Genomic DNA, 13,246 nt, shown 5'->3' with positions numbered 1-13,246 from the left:
GGAGAAAATCAGATTCATTCATTGTAGATAGATATAAAAGAGGAAAGAGAATTTTCTTGTTTCACTTTGAATAATTTAAAAAGAAAAAAAGGTGAAAGATAATCCATATCTAAGCTATTCAAGGTAATTCCACATACATTAGCCTGATGCCTTTTGTTGAGTGTGTGCAAGTATAATGATAAACTCACCTAAAGAGCTTAGTATTGACCACCGTAACCACCTTGAGCGGCACCACCGGCTAAACAAAGTAAAATGTCAGTATGAATTTACTAACTTCGCATCGGTTTGAAGCGATCGGAAAGTGAGATCACTCGAATTGCAAGATGCCGCTTCTCATAACTATTCGAGGCATTGAGACGAGAAAAGCAGAGAAAGATACTGAATTGAAAGGTGCCTAGATACTCAGAAAATACTTACCACCTTGTTCACCGCCGTAACCACCTTGAGCACCACCGTAACCGCCTTGAGCACCGCCGTAGCCACCACTTTGACCACCGTCTGTAAGAGACACACGAACAAAATCAGAACTGAACCACTGACAATTATACAACGAAGGGAGGAAGATTGGAATTGTGAAATAGTGAGACATTTTGATCAAAAACACGCCGGTATACAGCACATCGCACACCTCGAGACACATCACACACAACGAAAAGACCATCTAAAGGAAGAGAAATTACTTACAAGCTTGTTGACCCCCGTAGCCGGATTGAGCACCACCTTGGTATCCACCTTGTTGTTGTCCACCGTAACCACCTTGACCACCTTGGTAACCACCTTGTTGACCACCGTAACCACCTTGTCCACCACCGTATCCACCTTGTCCACCACCGTAACCACCTTGTCCTCCTCCGTAACCACCTTGGCCACCACCGTAACCACCACCTTGACCACCACCGTCTATTGCAAGAAGATTGCAGCGTCAGTGATTGTAGCATTTTTTCCAGGGGATGAAGTCTAAAATTGGAGACTAAACCTACAACCAGAGTTGTAACCACCACCGTAGCCACCGCCGCCACCACCACCACCGGGAGCTCGGGTGTTAGCGAGGTTGACCTGAGGAGGAATGCTTATTTAGTGACCGCGGTATAAATGCACTGTCGCCAGATTGGACAACTTACTCTGACTCGTCGACCGTCAATTTCTTGTTCGTTCATTGAGGCAATGGCATTCTCGGCATCAGAAGCGTTGTTGAAGGTCTAGAATTAGAGTCATTATCAGACCACTGTCGATGCGAAATGAGAATGGTAAAAACATACAACGAAACCGAAACCTCTTGATCTACCGGTTTCTCGATCTTTCATGACGATACACTATACAACAGCGAGCATATCAGAACATGCACTTCAAGTGCGATAGAGGAGGCGGGAACTGACGTCAACAACTTGTCCGAAGGCGGAGAAAGCCTGTTAGTTGATACAATAATATCAAAATTAGAGGTCGGCGAATTCGCGGGACAATATACGTATTGTAAATGATCATTCGAGCCATTGATTGAGCAGTAGAGACCAGACCAAACCAGACCAGATCAAAACGAAGCGAGACCAGGAAGAGCAGACCACACCAGACGATTGACATTATTGGGACATTTATTGAAATTGAGATACCACACAGAGACAAGTAGATCGAGACGAGACATAAACGTTAATAACATAAGCACTTCGGACATGACACACGATAATAATAAACGAAACAAGCGAACCTCGAGCAAAGCTTGATCATTGGTGTTCCATGAGAGATTTCCTAAGTTACAACGCAGAACAAAGATCAACACGACTGAATTAAGAGAAAACGAACCATAACATCCAGAGCCAGAGCCAGAGCCAGTTACGAGAAGCAATTGGTTGCATAGATCTTCGAACAGATAGCTCTATCTAAAAGAATGAATCGAGAACCAAGAGAAGGTATCATTGGATATCAAGAAATCTAATAAAGTCAAATCGAATCGGATCGAATGGAAGTTTAATGATCCAAAGTTTCTGAAGCTGACGATATTTGTTCCGATTTTCCTCCTCCTTCTCTATGAAGTGAAAGTGAAAGTGGCCGAAATTTAAAAATCGTTACCTACCGACGTAAACTTTTCCTTGCGACATCTTGATTGTTTTGATATTACTTTGAAATGTTTTAAAGTAATTTGATTAAATTGATAGATTAAGAGAGAGAGAACAAGAAGAAAGGGATCAAGATTTGAGTGGGAAAGGGGGTTAGGGAGGGAGGGGGCAAAGAGATCTAGAAAGAGTAAGAGAGTACTTAGCGCGGTGGTGCAAACAAGCGAGAATATTATTACTACTATATGGAGATTCAGGGAATATGACAGTGTGGCACATCGTCATCACTTCGATTCAGTTGTAAGACGCGTCCATTTGATACGTAATCTAATCTTTATATATGTTTAAGATCACCAACTTAACTTGATCATAATTCGTTTTCATCGACAACAAGCATGTCAAATAAAGCAGGACCATCGTCCATATCACAAGGTAGTCTATTAGACTTGAAAGCAATAACAGCTGAACATGTAGATAAATTTGCAAAAGAAGGTAAAAAAGCAATAAAGGGTCAACCTAGAAATCGTAATCTAGAAAAGGTGAATCTCAACAAACCTCCACCTTTCATGTCCACAAAAGTATGTGTTACTGATATGTGACGTTGGTATAGAGTAAAGATCCATTTGATAAACCTTCACCTGGCTTAGTCAAACGATTAGCTGCTGAAGCTAGAAATGATGCTAAAGCTCGTCGATTTGTTGATGAAGATGGACCAAATGAAGATCAAAGAAAAGCTATATTGAAAGCGAAAGCTAAAAAATATGAAGCTATAAGGAAAGGGGATTTTACAGGAATGAGTAAGAAAGAGATGGAAGAAGCTGTCATTGATGTGAGTTGTTCTTTCTGTGACCATACTCATACCATGTTATCGATTGCATGATGCGCTTTCATGATCAATCGACCTCATTGTGCCTACAAAACCATACTTGTCCTTTTACAAGTCTGCTACATCTGCCCAGGTTGAAGTACCACAGGCCCTTCTAGACATTCAAATAAAAGTGGAGCTGACATAACCACTGTTATTAGTTCGAGCAAAAAATGGAAGAAGATGGTTATTCATCGCACTCGTCAGATGAAGATGAATCTGCTAGACCAGCTAGGCCAAGATGGCACAACGATGATGAGGTCAGCTGAGGTTTTCTCGTAGAAGTTCTCAGAAGACCAAAGCTGATCTTACTGTATGACTAGGAGGAAGACCATGAAGAACATGAAGATGATCTAGCAAAGGTCGAGTATATCGATGAGATGGGTCGAACGAGGATTGGTACTCGCAAAGAAGCGAAAGAAGCTGAGCTTTCAAAAAGGAGCGATCGAGGCCGAAGGGAGGCCCGAGAAGCCGCGGAGGACGACAAAGATGGTTCAGCTTATGCTGAGGTCCTGTAAGTCGACTTTTTTTGTTACGTGAAAAGAGTATACTAACCATGGCGTTGAGTAGGCAATCCAATGTCATCCGTAAGCGATTCGACATGGTCTTATACTGCCATTTACAGAATAGCTGATATCGTTCTACTCTGTAGACGGTGATCAAAATTTTTTCCCTGTTTATGAGCCCGATGCAGATGCATTGAAGAAGAAGTATCTTGAAGCAGAAGAGGAAGCTCGAGCACATCACTATGACTCGACGAAAGAAGGTATGTCTTTTCCCTCATTACTCTATCTCGTTATTGAGAAGGAAGATAGCTTATGGGTATGATTGGGATAGTACGAGTAAAAGGAGCAGGACAATATCAATTTTCGTTGGATGAGACTACTCGAGCGGATCAAATGGCTTCATTAGCTTCTCAACGGAACGAGACTGAAAAAGCTAGATCTGCAGTCGCACAAAGAGGGCTTTCAGTTGCTCAAGAAGCTCGCAAGCGAAAAGCAGATGAAAGGAAAGCTCTGATTGATGCTAAAAGAGCGAAAATGCTTGGTGGTCAACATGAAGTAGAAAGGCTGAAAGAGGAGAAGAAAAGGAAAGAAGCGGATGATTTTTTAAAAGGTCTAGAAGATGAGCTGAAGACGGAAGTTGTGAAGAAGGAGTTCGCTTGAAATGTCCAAAATGGGATGAAATTGAAACCGCAGATCTCTGTATTTATTCATATTGTATAGTCGTCATGACAAAGTAGCATAGATAATCAATGTTGTATGTAAGATCACTTCCTGACGCTAATGGGTTAATTAGTTATGTATCGAATGTATCAGTGACGAGGTGATACGCGCCTTATCGCAATCGTCGGCGATAAATATGGGGCTGTAGTTTAAAGTCCGAACAGCAACAGTGACGGAGTAATCCGCTTTTACGCATATGTGGCGGTTATCTGGCACTTGTCTGATGGGCCTACTCTTTGTGTGATGCAGGTTGTAATACTACTGCTTTGAGCTCTCGGTCTCGTTGCTTGGTTGCTTGGTTGACTGCCCGCCTGCCTGTTGCCCTTTGGTGCTACCGTGAATCCCAAGGAGGAAATCATCAAATTGAATAAAACCGTTTTATTTCAAGTCTTATTTCTTTAGACCTCAAAAAACTTATCAATCAACACCATCAACGTAAGTATCGACATTATTCACCAAGTTTATCTTAACAACTGGCAGAAGAGTTGCTATATAGAAAGGATCGTTAAAGAATAGAAGGATATATTGAACGAAGGGGAGAACATTTTTACTAATTCTTTTTTTGGGAATATTTATATAGAATGCGAGTCGACAGGTGTGATTTCTCTGGGTACAAGGTATACCCCTCAAGGGGAAAGGTCTATGTTAGAGGTGACTCTAAGGTGAGTTTCAACCTTTTCCTCTAAAATTTAAGAAGTTGAAATTTGAACTTATGTGTTTTAATGTCGATTTAAAATTAGACCTTCCGATTCCTTAATCACAAATCTGAATCTCTTTTCCTTCAAAGAAAGAACCCTAGAAAGATCGCTTGGACTCAAGTCTACAGACGGTATGTAGGAATTTCAAGGAATGGAATGCGAAGTGATAGCTGATAAATCCTCATCTACTTGTAATCAATCTCATCTCAATCTCATCACAAATTACAATGATCAAATACTTTCATTATACGATTTTCACCCCTATTGTAGAATGCACAAGAAGGGTATCACTGAAGAAGTTGCCAAGAAGAGATCTAGAAAGAACGTCAAAGTTCAAGTGGGTATTTAATTGTTTTTATGCTGGATTACGTTGCGAGGAGAGGATTATGGGCATGTCAGATATGTCTTCGAGGTTATTAGGCGGGAGACTAGAATATATGAGAAGGAGATCGGACGACGTAGCAATTCCGAGGTCGTCCCGTTAGACTATTCTAATCATAAGGACAAAGGGGAAGGAATAAGAAGTGATATTGGTGTCATCAGACTTGAGTGAAGGCGTATCTGCGGCTAAGTCGGTGAAGATATAAGGCAACACCCAGGTGGAAATAGGGATTAGATAAATGGGATTCATGGGGCGAGCCATTCCAAAAACATAGAACGTAATGCTGATTATATCTCTTTTTGTTACTCTAATTAGCGAGGTATCGTAGGTGCCGATCTTGCCTCAATTTTGGCTAAACGAACTGCCAAACCTGAAGTTAGAGCCGCTGCAAGAGCTGCCGCCATTACCAAAGCTAAAACTGAGAAACGTGATAAAGAAACAGCTAAAGTTGCTAACAGAGGTCAATCAAACGCCCCTAAAGTTTCTAAACAAGCTATGAAAGGTGGTAAAGGTGGTCGATAAATTATCAATTTTTTTCAAAAAAATATTTGGGAAAATTTATAGTTTATAGGCTTTTGGATCATTGATAGTTGATCAGTATGTATCATGATTGATGAGCACAAATAGCGTTCAGCTTCACACGAATACAGAAAGCGAAATAATCACATATATGGAATGAGGTCAACATGTTGATAAGCGATATTTGGATAATCTTTGTGACAAGCAGGAGATGGGACTGTTTTCCCATCTTTTGCATCCAATTGGATTGTCATGAGAAGTACTTACGCATTGAGCTGTGTACACCCTCGTTAATGCGGCGCTGCGGTATTGTACTCAGTCACTGCCGCAAAAACAACTGACAATTGCAAACGAGCAAGATGATCCATAAAATGCATACAATTCATACAACAAAAATGTCATCATCTCAAATGAAGTGCAAACGGTGATATGTTTCTATTAAACTCTTTGCCTTTTCCTTTGACCTCCTTCACCACCACCACCACCATTACCACCTCCATTAGGATTGGAATTAGAACCTTTAGCAAAAGGTCTTGATTTCTTTTCTTTACTAGCTAATTTTTTTCTTTTCTTTTCTAAAACTTTTTTAACAGCAGATTTTCCACCTTTTTGTTCTAAACTTTCAAATTTAGATTTTAATAATAAATCTTTCTTTTCAGATTTTTTCATAAACCAAGAACCTTTTCCTTGTTTTCTTTTAATTCTTTCTTCTTTATTTATTTTACTTAAAACATTTCTTTCACGTTCTTCATTTTCATATTTAACTAATTTTGTTCTAATTTTACTTAAATTTAATTCAATTTTTTCTCTTTCTAATATTCTTAAAGATTTTTCAAATAATGGACAATTATTTTCAATTTTTATTGCTTCTTTTAAAGAAATTTTTAAATTTTTCATTTCTTCTTTAAGCATTGAAGGTAAAAAATTATATGATGCATTATGTAAATGTGCATCTAAATTACCTGCTGATACGCTTGAAAATCTTGGATCTCTTCGATCCTATATTAATATTAATTTGAATTAGTTTTTCTTATTATTTATCACTACATCACTTCCCAAATGATGCTCCAGAGGAATGCAATCCCACTTACAGGTCTATGTATATCAACCACTTGCCTATTCCTTGATACTTGCTTTTTTGTACTCAAAGCCACAGGACTAGGTTCATTGGAATTAGCTCCAATAACAACGAAAGAAAAGATGATGATAATACTAACGCATGCTTACTACCTCGTTTTGTACTTCCCATCTCGGGACCACTATCTTCGTCACTTGAATTTTCATCTTCACTTGCGGTACCATTTCGTGCCGAAGATTGCGAATAAGGGTCAACGGTTATAGCTTTACCTTTACCTTTTTGTAGTTGAGCTAGTTTAGCTTTGATAGCAGCTACACGTTCTTCTTTTGTTGACGATGTTGACGAGGATGATGAGGATGAGCGTTGTTTCGGACTGGCCAGGGTTTTTTGTGCTTTGGCTAGTGTTGATAAAGGAAGTGAAGTAAGATCTGCTCGAAAACATATGAGCTAAGCCTTCCGGGGAGACGATTTTTGCATCTTAAAAGCTCACCATTCTGTAGTTTTTTCTATAAAACAAAATCAGAGGTCAGGTCAGCATCAAAGTTTTCTTCCAGAGAAAACCACAATATTATCGCCCCACTTACCAATTGCATATCTTCCTCATCTTCACTTCCGCTCGAACTTCCACTTTGACTGTCCTCACTATCAGTCTCATCATTCTCATTCCAATCATCTGCTTCCCATCTAGCTGTCCCTTCTTCCTCGTCTGTTTGCTGGTCAACACTCTGGCCGTCATCTTCGCCTTCGCCTTCAGGGGGAGAATCATAATCATCCGCAAATTCATCTACTTCAGAATCATCTTCAAGGTAATCGTCTTCCACTTCGACCGGTGGATGAGGTAGTCGTGTCTTCTGCTGTAACTTTGATGAAGATCCTTTCGCCATTTTGATTTGAATGTCTTCTTGTTTGATTGTGATAATGGGATTATGATCAATTAAACAGTGAATATTATGGTTGTAAAAAGTTGAAATTCGAGTGAATGTCCTCCACTTTGAAGTTTTAGTGGATTACTCGCGTGTATCAATTTGAATTAGGAATTATTTGTAATAACAATGAAACGGCTAAACACAGGTAGTGTAATTGCCGAATACGAATTGAGTTATAGCGTGTATGTAGAAATAACCCCTGAATTGACATTTACCACGCCTGAATTAACCTGAACATCAATTCGAGCTCACTTCACTTCGCGTTAACCTTTACGTTGTAAACATTACTCTATTTGTATTCTTCTGCTTTCATTCTACTAAATCACCCAGACCAGTGATCGTATAGCTCATTACCAAAGAAATCGAGAGATTCACCATCAACATGTCAGTCGCTCAAGCGGGTCCATCCCATACACCTACTCTCACGCAAACACCATCTTATTCTCAACAACCACAAGGCGATAATAAAAGAAGAGCAGAAGTTGACGCGGATTCGGTCAGAAGACTGTACGTATCTACAATCCCTCATTGCCTTCCATTCGCAGAGTGTTGTCATCGACAATTTCTCCCATGGTGTATAAGCATTGAAATGAAAGCTGATCAAATAAACCCTTGCTAATGATAGAAAACATCCTCGTCCACCCCTTCCACCTCCTCATGTCCTTCAAGCATTAGTACCGGACTCACCAGCATTCACTGAACTTTTGAAGTTGGAGCAGAAATTAGATTGGACGTTGTTGAGGAAGAAAGCCGAAATCAACGATACGCTGGGTAAACCTACTAGGGTATGTGTTGTTCCCTCCCTCATCTAAGTAAACATCATGATGAGTACACAAGCTTAATAAGTCTTGGGTCAATTCGCACAGGTCAAGAGAACATTAAGAATTTTCATTTCGAACACTGCACATGATCAACCATGGCAGAAACCTCAATCACAATCTTCGTCAGAACAAACTCCATCGACAAATGCACCAGCCGAAACAGCGGAGGATGCGACAGCTAGTATAGAGGAAAAGAAGGAAACAGATGGAGATGTTACTATGAATGAAAGTGCTCAACCACCCGTGAAAGAAGAAACGAAAGTGGAAACTCTAGATGAAGGAGTGGATGTGAATACTGGTAAAGGTATAGCAGGATGGGTGATGAAGATAGAAGGTAGATTGCTTGATGTAAGTCAACTATCTTTCATATCAGGACGTATCAATTGATACATTTCGTACTTGTATACAGGTCGGGAACACTCGATTGGACAGGACGAAACGAAAGTTCTCTACATTCCTCAAAAGTGTTATAGTGGAATTCGATAATCGAGAAGCTCCAACTTTCCCTGAAGGTAATATAGTCGAGGTGAGTTTCATCATTTCCTTCTGTACCTTCATCCAGGCTGGATGGTATGGTTCTTAGCTAACACCGAATATCGTCTTACAGTGGCACGCACAGAATGTCACACCCCCTCTGGACGGTTTCGAAATTCTCCGTCGAGGCGATCAAAATGTCAATGCTCGAATCATCATACACCTCAATCATTCTCCAGATAGGTTCAAAGTATTACAGCCCTTAGCAGACTTGATCTCGATAAAAGAAGGAACGAGATCAGAGATCATAAATGGAGTTTGGAAGTTGATCAAAGTATGTGGAGCGCAAGACAAGGATGATGGGACTATCATTAAGGCAATAGGGGGATTAGAAAAGGTATGCGACTTTGCCAATGAATTCGGAAATGCTGAAAGCTCACAAATCATTGATATTCATTTGGCAGATCTTCCCTCAAGGTACAGAGACGATAGCTTTCCACCAAATACCAGAAATGGCTACTAGATATCTTACACACCCGGATCCGATTGTAATCCCATATACAATACAGTGAGTTCAGCTGTAGAACACTAGCTAATAAAAATAGCTGATGCAACTATGTTTATAGAGTGGACAAAGATTTCAATTTCCATCCTAAATGTTTTGATATACCATTTGAAGTTGAAGATCCTCTAAAATCGAAAATGTCATCACTTGTACAAAGTTTTGAAGGTAAAGAAGGTAAAGAAATTGTACAATTAGAAGATAAAGTTGGTGAATTAGCTTACTTCGCAAGAGATATTAAACAAAAAAGAGATTTCTTAGAATCTTTTGCGTGAGTTGTGATTTCATTCAAATGGTATTTTAAACAAGTGATGTCATTCTCAGCTAATTGTTTTTTCTTTTTTCCCTTTGGGATTGATTGTATTTAGTGCAAATCCTCAATCATTTATTCAAAATTGGTTAGCAGTTCAAGCTAGAGATTTAGATCAAATGTTAGGATATCAAATTGGTACACCTGGATTAAATGGTGGTAATATAAGAGAAGAAGATCTTAGAAGATCTGATTTGTTTAGTCTTCCTTGGGTTGATGAGGCTGTAACAGTACATGAATCAGCTAGGATGGAACAAGAAAGAAGACTTAAAGCAAGTCAAAGTCAAACAAATCATAGGTAAATTAGATGAAATTTGTTATATAGGTGTGGATGTATAATATTCACATTTGAGATTGAGCTTTAGTTCTTCTGATCATCACACCAACAATTATATATTATATAAGATGCATTTGATCATCTGAATCGTCACATTTATTTTATCGAATTCATGTCATTCACACTTTGTATCGCCTATTTGGATTGTAATAGATCAGCTTTAAGTTGTATAGAAAATGATAAGCAAATCAAGTAAACTGACCTTCCTGATCTTGAAAAGAAAGTCTTTAATATCCAAATTTGAATCCTATTAATTTTTTTATCGAAAAATCAATAAAAAAATTATATCATTTTGAAAATTAAAAAATCAAAACTTACAAAGACATAGCTACTATTATAATACATTCTAAAACTGTGAACCAAAATATTCTTGATTGAGTTGATAATACTGTTGAATAATTTCGATGATGACGTGTATGAAAGCTAAATCGAGATGATTAAATTAATCAGCTTGAACAATATAGACTGAAAAAAGAATTTCGTATTTAAGATTGAGACGATTAAAACTTGACTTACTATTTTTGAGTTCTTGTTATACTACTTAATAATCCACTAATTTTATAAGTACTTTCTTCAAGTGAAGAAGTATGTTCTTTTAATGGTTGTTGAGTTGAAGATAATATACGACGTGGTTCAGATTCAACCATTATACTAATTTCCAAATTAAAAAATCAAATATCAATTTATTGAAAAAAAATTAAATATTTTAGGTTATTTTTTTTTGATTCACTTACTCAAAATCAAGTAATTTATCTGAAGTATAAGCTTCATTTTCAAAACAAAAAGAATATTCCCCAACCTTATTATTTATTCAATAATTAGATACCTTTTTTGATTAAATTAAAATTGAATGGAAAAATCGGAATTTTAACTCACTTTATTAGCTGTGAAAATATAATCACCTTGTTTTTCTGCTACACCTTCTAATATTACTTTATCATCTGGATCCATTAATACATAATCTATCTCAAAATTTCCTCCTGATTGAACTGCAAAATAAAATCCTGTAAAAAGCTTTTATATCAGTTTCACCATAATGAGATTCCACGTTCAACCCAATATATATATATATTGTAAAATTATTTTTTTGGATAACGAAATGACTTACCAACTTTTTCCCCTACACCATCTACATCAGCATAATAGCAGCTCCTCTCATTCGCGCCTAACATCGCTGTCAAAGCTGTCGCTGAAACATGGGCAATTCCAAATAAGCCTAAAGCTATTGTGGATAATATCGTTTTTCGTGATAACATAGTATCGTATCGTATTTGCCTTTATTCTCTTTGGCGATTTTCGAAAATCTTGTCTTCTGATTGATAGTTCGTAAAGATGTTCGACGCTCCTCTTCGGTCGTCTTGCTATTGATATAAGTCCGTACCTGGATGTTGCTTCTTATATTAAAAGTTAATCTTCAAGAAATGATATACATTGCTTTTGATGGAACAATGACACGCGACCTAGACACGTTAACGTTGAAATGCGGGGTGAGTTATTGAAATTATTTGAGTATCCCTTATACATAGAATGAACCCCGGCTATATGCTAAGCTATGTTATGATATGCTATGCTAAGTAACTTTCCAATGTTTTTGCTTTGTTCAATATTATCTTGTTATATACATCAACATTATCCACAGCAGGATCACAATTCATTTAAGAAGCACAAGCCAAACAGATTTAAGCAATACCCGAAATCCTTGAAAATTACTTAACGTGAGATAGGTCAATATGGCAGTACCAACATGGGATAATGCACGACGTCATGCTAGAGCACTTGAAACAGCTTTAGATAGTAAATTATCAACATATTCAAAATTAGCAGCTACTATAGCACGTGGTGGAAAAGAATTAGAATCAGAAGAAGAAGGTGATGGAATTGGAGGTTATAAATTAGTAGAAGAAGAAATAGAGGAATTGTTAGGAAAAGTAAGTCAAATAATTCATAAAATCAATTAGCTTTTTCATGTCAATTTCAATTTTAATTTTCAATCAACCAATTTATAAATTTAAAATTGAGGGTGTGTTCTCATTTTTATTTTAAGCAAAAAAGCTGATTTTTTGATAAACAAAAAATATATATAGCTAGAACAAGCTATAGATGATTTATCGGCATTAATAAATTCACCTTCTCAACCACCTTCAGCATCTATGCAACATGCTGCACAACGTCATAGAGATAATTTCGATGATTATAAAAGAGATTTCATTAGGACAAAGGTGAGTTAAAAGTTAAATTTATGTAGAAAATGAATTTAATTAAAATCGAATATTATATTTCGTATGATTAGGGAAATGTTGAACAAAGTATACGAAGATCAAATTTACTTGGATCAGTAAGGAAAGATATAAAGTGAGATAATTGGGATTTTGGTTAAATCCAAATATAGTATAGATTTTAGCTAATTTTAGAGTTATGAATATTTTAAGTGATTATAAAACAGCAACTAGTTCACAAACTGATGCATTATTACAAGATAGAGGTAGAATTGATTCAAGTCATAGAATGATGGATGATACTTTAAAGTGAGTTCTAGGGGTTTTAATGTTTTTTGGTACAAAAGTTAGAGTATTTCAAATAAAGAATATGCTAATTTTTGAGGTTTTTTTAACTTAAGTCAAGCATATGCAACAAGAGAAGATTTTGCACAACAACGTACATTTTTAGCATCAATTGATTCACGTATGGGTGGTGTAATTTCACAAATGCCTGGAATAAATTCTCTAATTACAGCTATAAGAACAAGAAGAAGAAGAGATACTTTAATTTTAGGTTGTGTTGTTGGTTTTTGTGTGATTTTATTATTAGGTTATACATTTGGATTTTAATTAAAGCCCTCGAATTGAGTTCCTTTTTTTTAAAAAATATATTTTATTTGAATTTTGGATTTCTACTTTTCATTCGTTGAAATTCGACTATAATTGTTTGTACAATATTGATTGTCTATAATTTATGAAGACAAATTACTGCATGTTCGATTATGATGATATATTATACAAT

The 13,246-nt window shown here is 37.1% G+C and overlaps 7 protein-coding genes across 7 annotated transcripts; 4 read left to right on the top strand and 3 right to left on the bottom strand.

Annotated features, from left to right (window-relative positions):
• Positions 1–197: 197 nt before the first annotated feature.
• I206_107703 (uncharacterized protein) lies at positions 198–2,093 on the bottom strand (the record flags this gene model as incomplete). Its single annotated transcript, XM_070203580.1, has 9 exons — positions 198–238; positions 418–498; positions 685–900; positions 981–1,056; positions 1,122–1,199; positions 1,260–1,313; positions 1,377–1,406; positions 1,703–1,743; positions 2,069–2,093. 9 exons carry the CDS (start codon positions 2,091–2,093, stop codon positions 198–200), a joined length of 642 nt encoding a protein of 213 aa, XP_070059681.1.
• A 350-nt stretch (positions 2,094–2,443) lies between these two features.
• Positions 2,444–4,079, top strand: I206_107702 (uncharacterized protein; the record flags this gene model as incomplete). The annotated part of the gene is made up of 7 exons (XM_019157747.1): positions 2,444–2,587; positions 2,659–2,877; positions 3,075–3,173; positions 3,237–3,427; positions 3,484–3,500; positions 3,566–3,679; positions 3,751–4,079. 7 exons carry the CDS (start codon positions 2,444–2,446, stop codon positions 4,077–4,079), a joined length of 1,113 nt encoding a protein of 370 aa, XP_019009387.1.
• A 641-nt stretch (positions 4,080–4,720) lies between these two features.
• On the top strand, positions 4,721–5,741 carry I206_107701 (60S ribosomal protein eL24; the record flags this gene model as incomplete). Its single annotated transcript, XM_019157746.1, has 4 exons — positions 4,721–4,801; positions 4,880–4,968; positions 5,108–5,174; positions 5,535–5,741. 4 exons carry the CDS (start codon positions 4,721–4,723, stop codon positions 5,739–5,741), a joined length of 444 nt encoding a protein of 147 aa, XP_019009386.1.
• Positions 5,742–6,176: 435 nt separating this feature from the next.
• I206_107700 (uncharacterized protein) lies at positions 6,177–7,700 on the bottom strand (the record flags this gene model as incomplete). Its single annotated transcript, XM_019157745.1, has 5 exons — positions 6,177–6,737; positions 6,830–6,896; positions 6,956–7,244; positions 7,307–7,322; positions 7,401–7,700. 5 exons carry the CDS (start codon positions 7,698–7,700, stop codon positions 6,177–6,179), a joined length of 1,233 nt encoding a protein of 410 aa, XP_019009385.1.
• Positions 7,701–8,124: 424 nt separating this feature from the next.
• I206_107699 (uncharacterized protein) lies at positions 8,125–10,211 on the top strand (the record flags this gene model as incomplete). The annotated part of the gene is made up of 8 exons (XM_019157744.1): positions 8,125–8,249; positions 8,368–8,527; positions 8,609–8,911; positions 8,973–9,089; positions 9,171–9,434; positions 9,502–9,605; positions 9,664–9,870; positions 9,968–10,211. The coding sequence occupies 8 exons, from the start codon at positions 8,125–8,127 to the stop codon at positions 10,209–10,211; spliced, it is 1,524 nt and encodes a 507-aa protein (XP_019009384.1).
• A 154-nt stretch (positions 10,212–10,365) lies between these two features.
• I206_107698 (uncharacterized protein) lies at positions 10,366–11,502 on the bottom strand (the record flags this gene model as incomplete). Its single annotated transcript, XM_019157743.2, has 7 exons — positions 10,366–10,381; positions 10,449–10,493; positions 10,565–10,669; positions 10,763–10,897; positions 10,981–11,045; positions 11,123–11,250; positions 11,355–11,502. The coding sequence occupies 7 exons, from the start codon at positions 11,500–11,502 to the stop codon at positions 10,366–10,368; spliced, it is 642 nt and encodes a 213-aa protein (XP_019009383.2).
• Positions 11,503–11,976: 474 nt separating this feature from the next.
• Positions 11,977–13,074, top strand: I206_107697 (uncharacterized protein; the record flags this gene model as incomplete). The annotated part of the gene is made up of 5 exons (XM_019157742.1): positions 11,977–12,174; positions 12,331–12,465; positions 12,537–12,598; positions 12,676–12,771; positions 12,864–13,074. The coding sequence occupies 5 exons, from the start codon at positions 11,977–11,979 to the stop codon at positions 13,072–13,074; spliced, it is 702 nt and encodes a 233-aa protein (XP_019009382.1).
• Between the last annotated feature and the right edge of the window lie 172 nt (positions 13,075–13,246).

Source organism: Kwoniella pini, chromosome 11 (genome assembly GCF_000512605.2).
Source record: "Kwoniella pini CBS 10737 chromosome 11, complete sequence".
Taxonomy (NCBI): domain Eukaryota; kingdom Fungi; phylum Basidiomycota; class Tremellomycetes; order Tremellales; family Cryptococcaceae; genus Kwoniella; species Kwoniella pini.
This window is presented reverse-complemented; position numbering and strand designations above follow the sequence as displayed.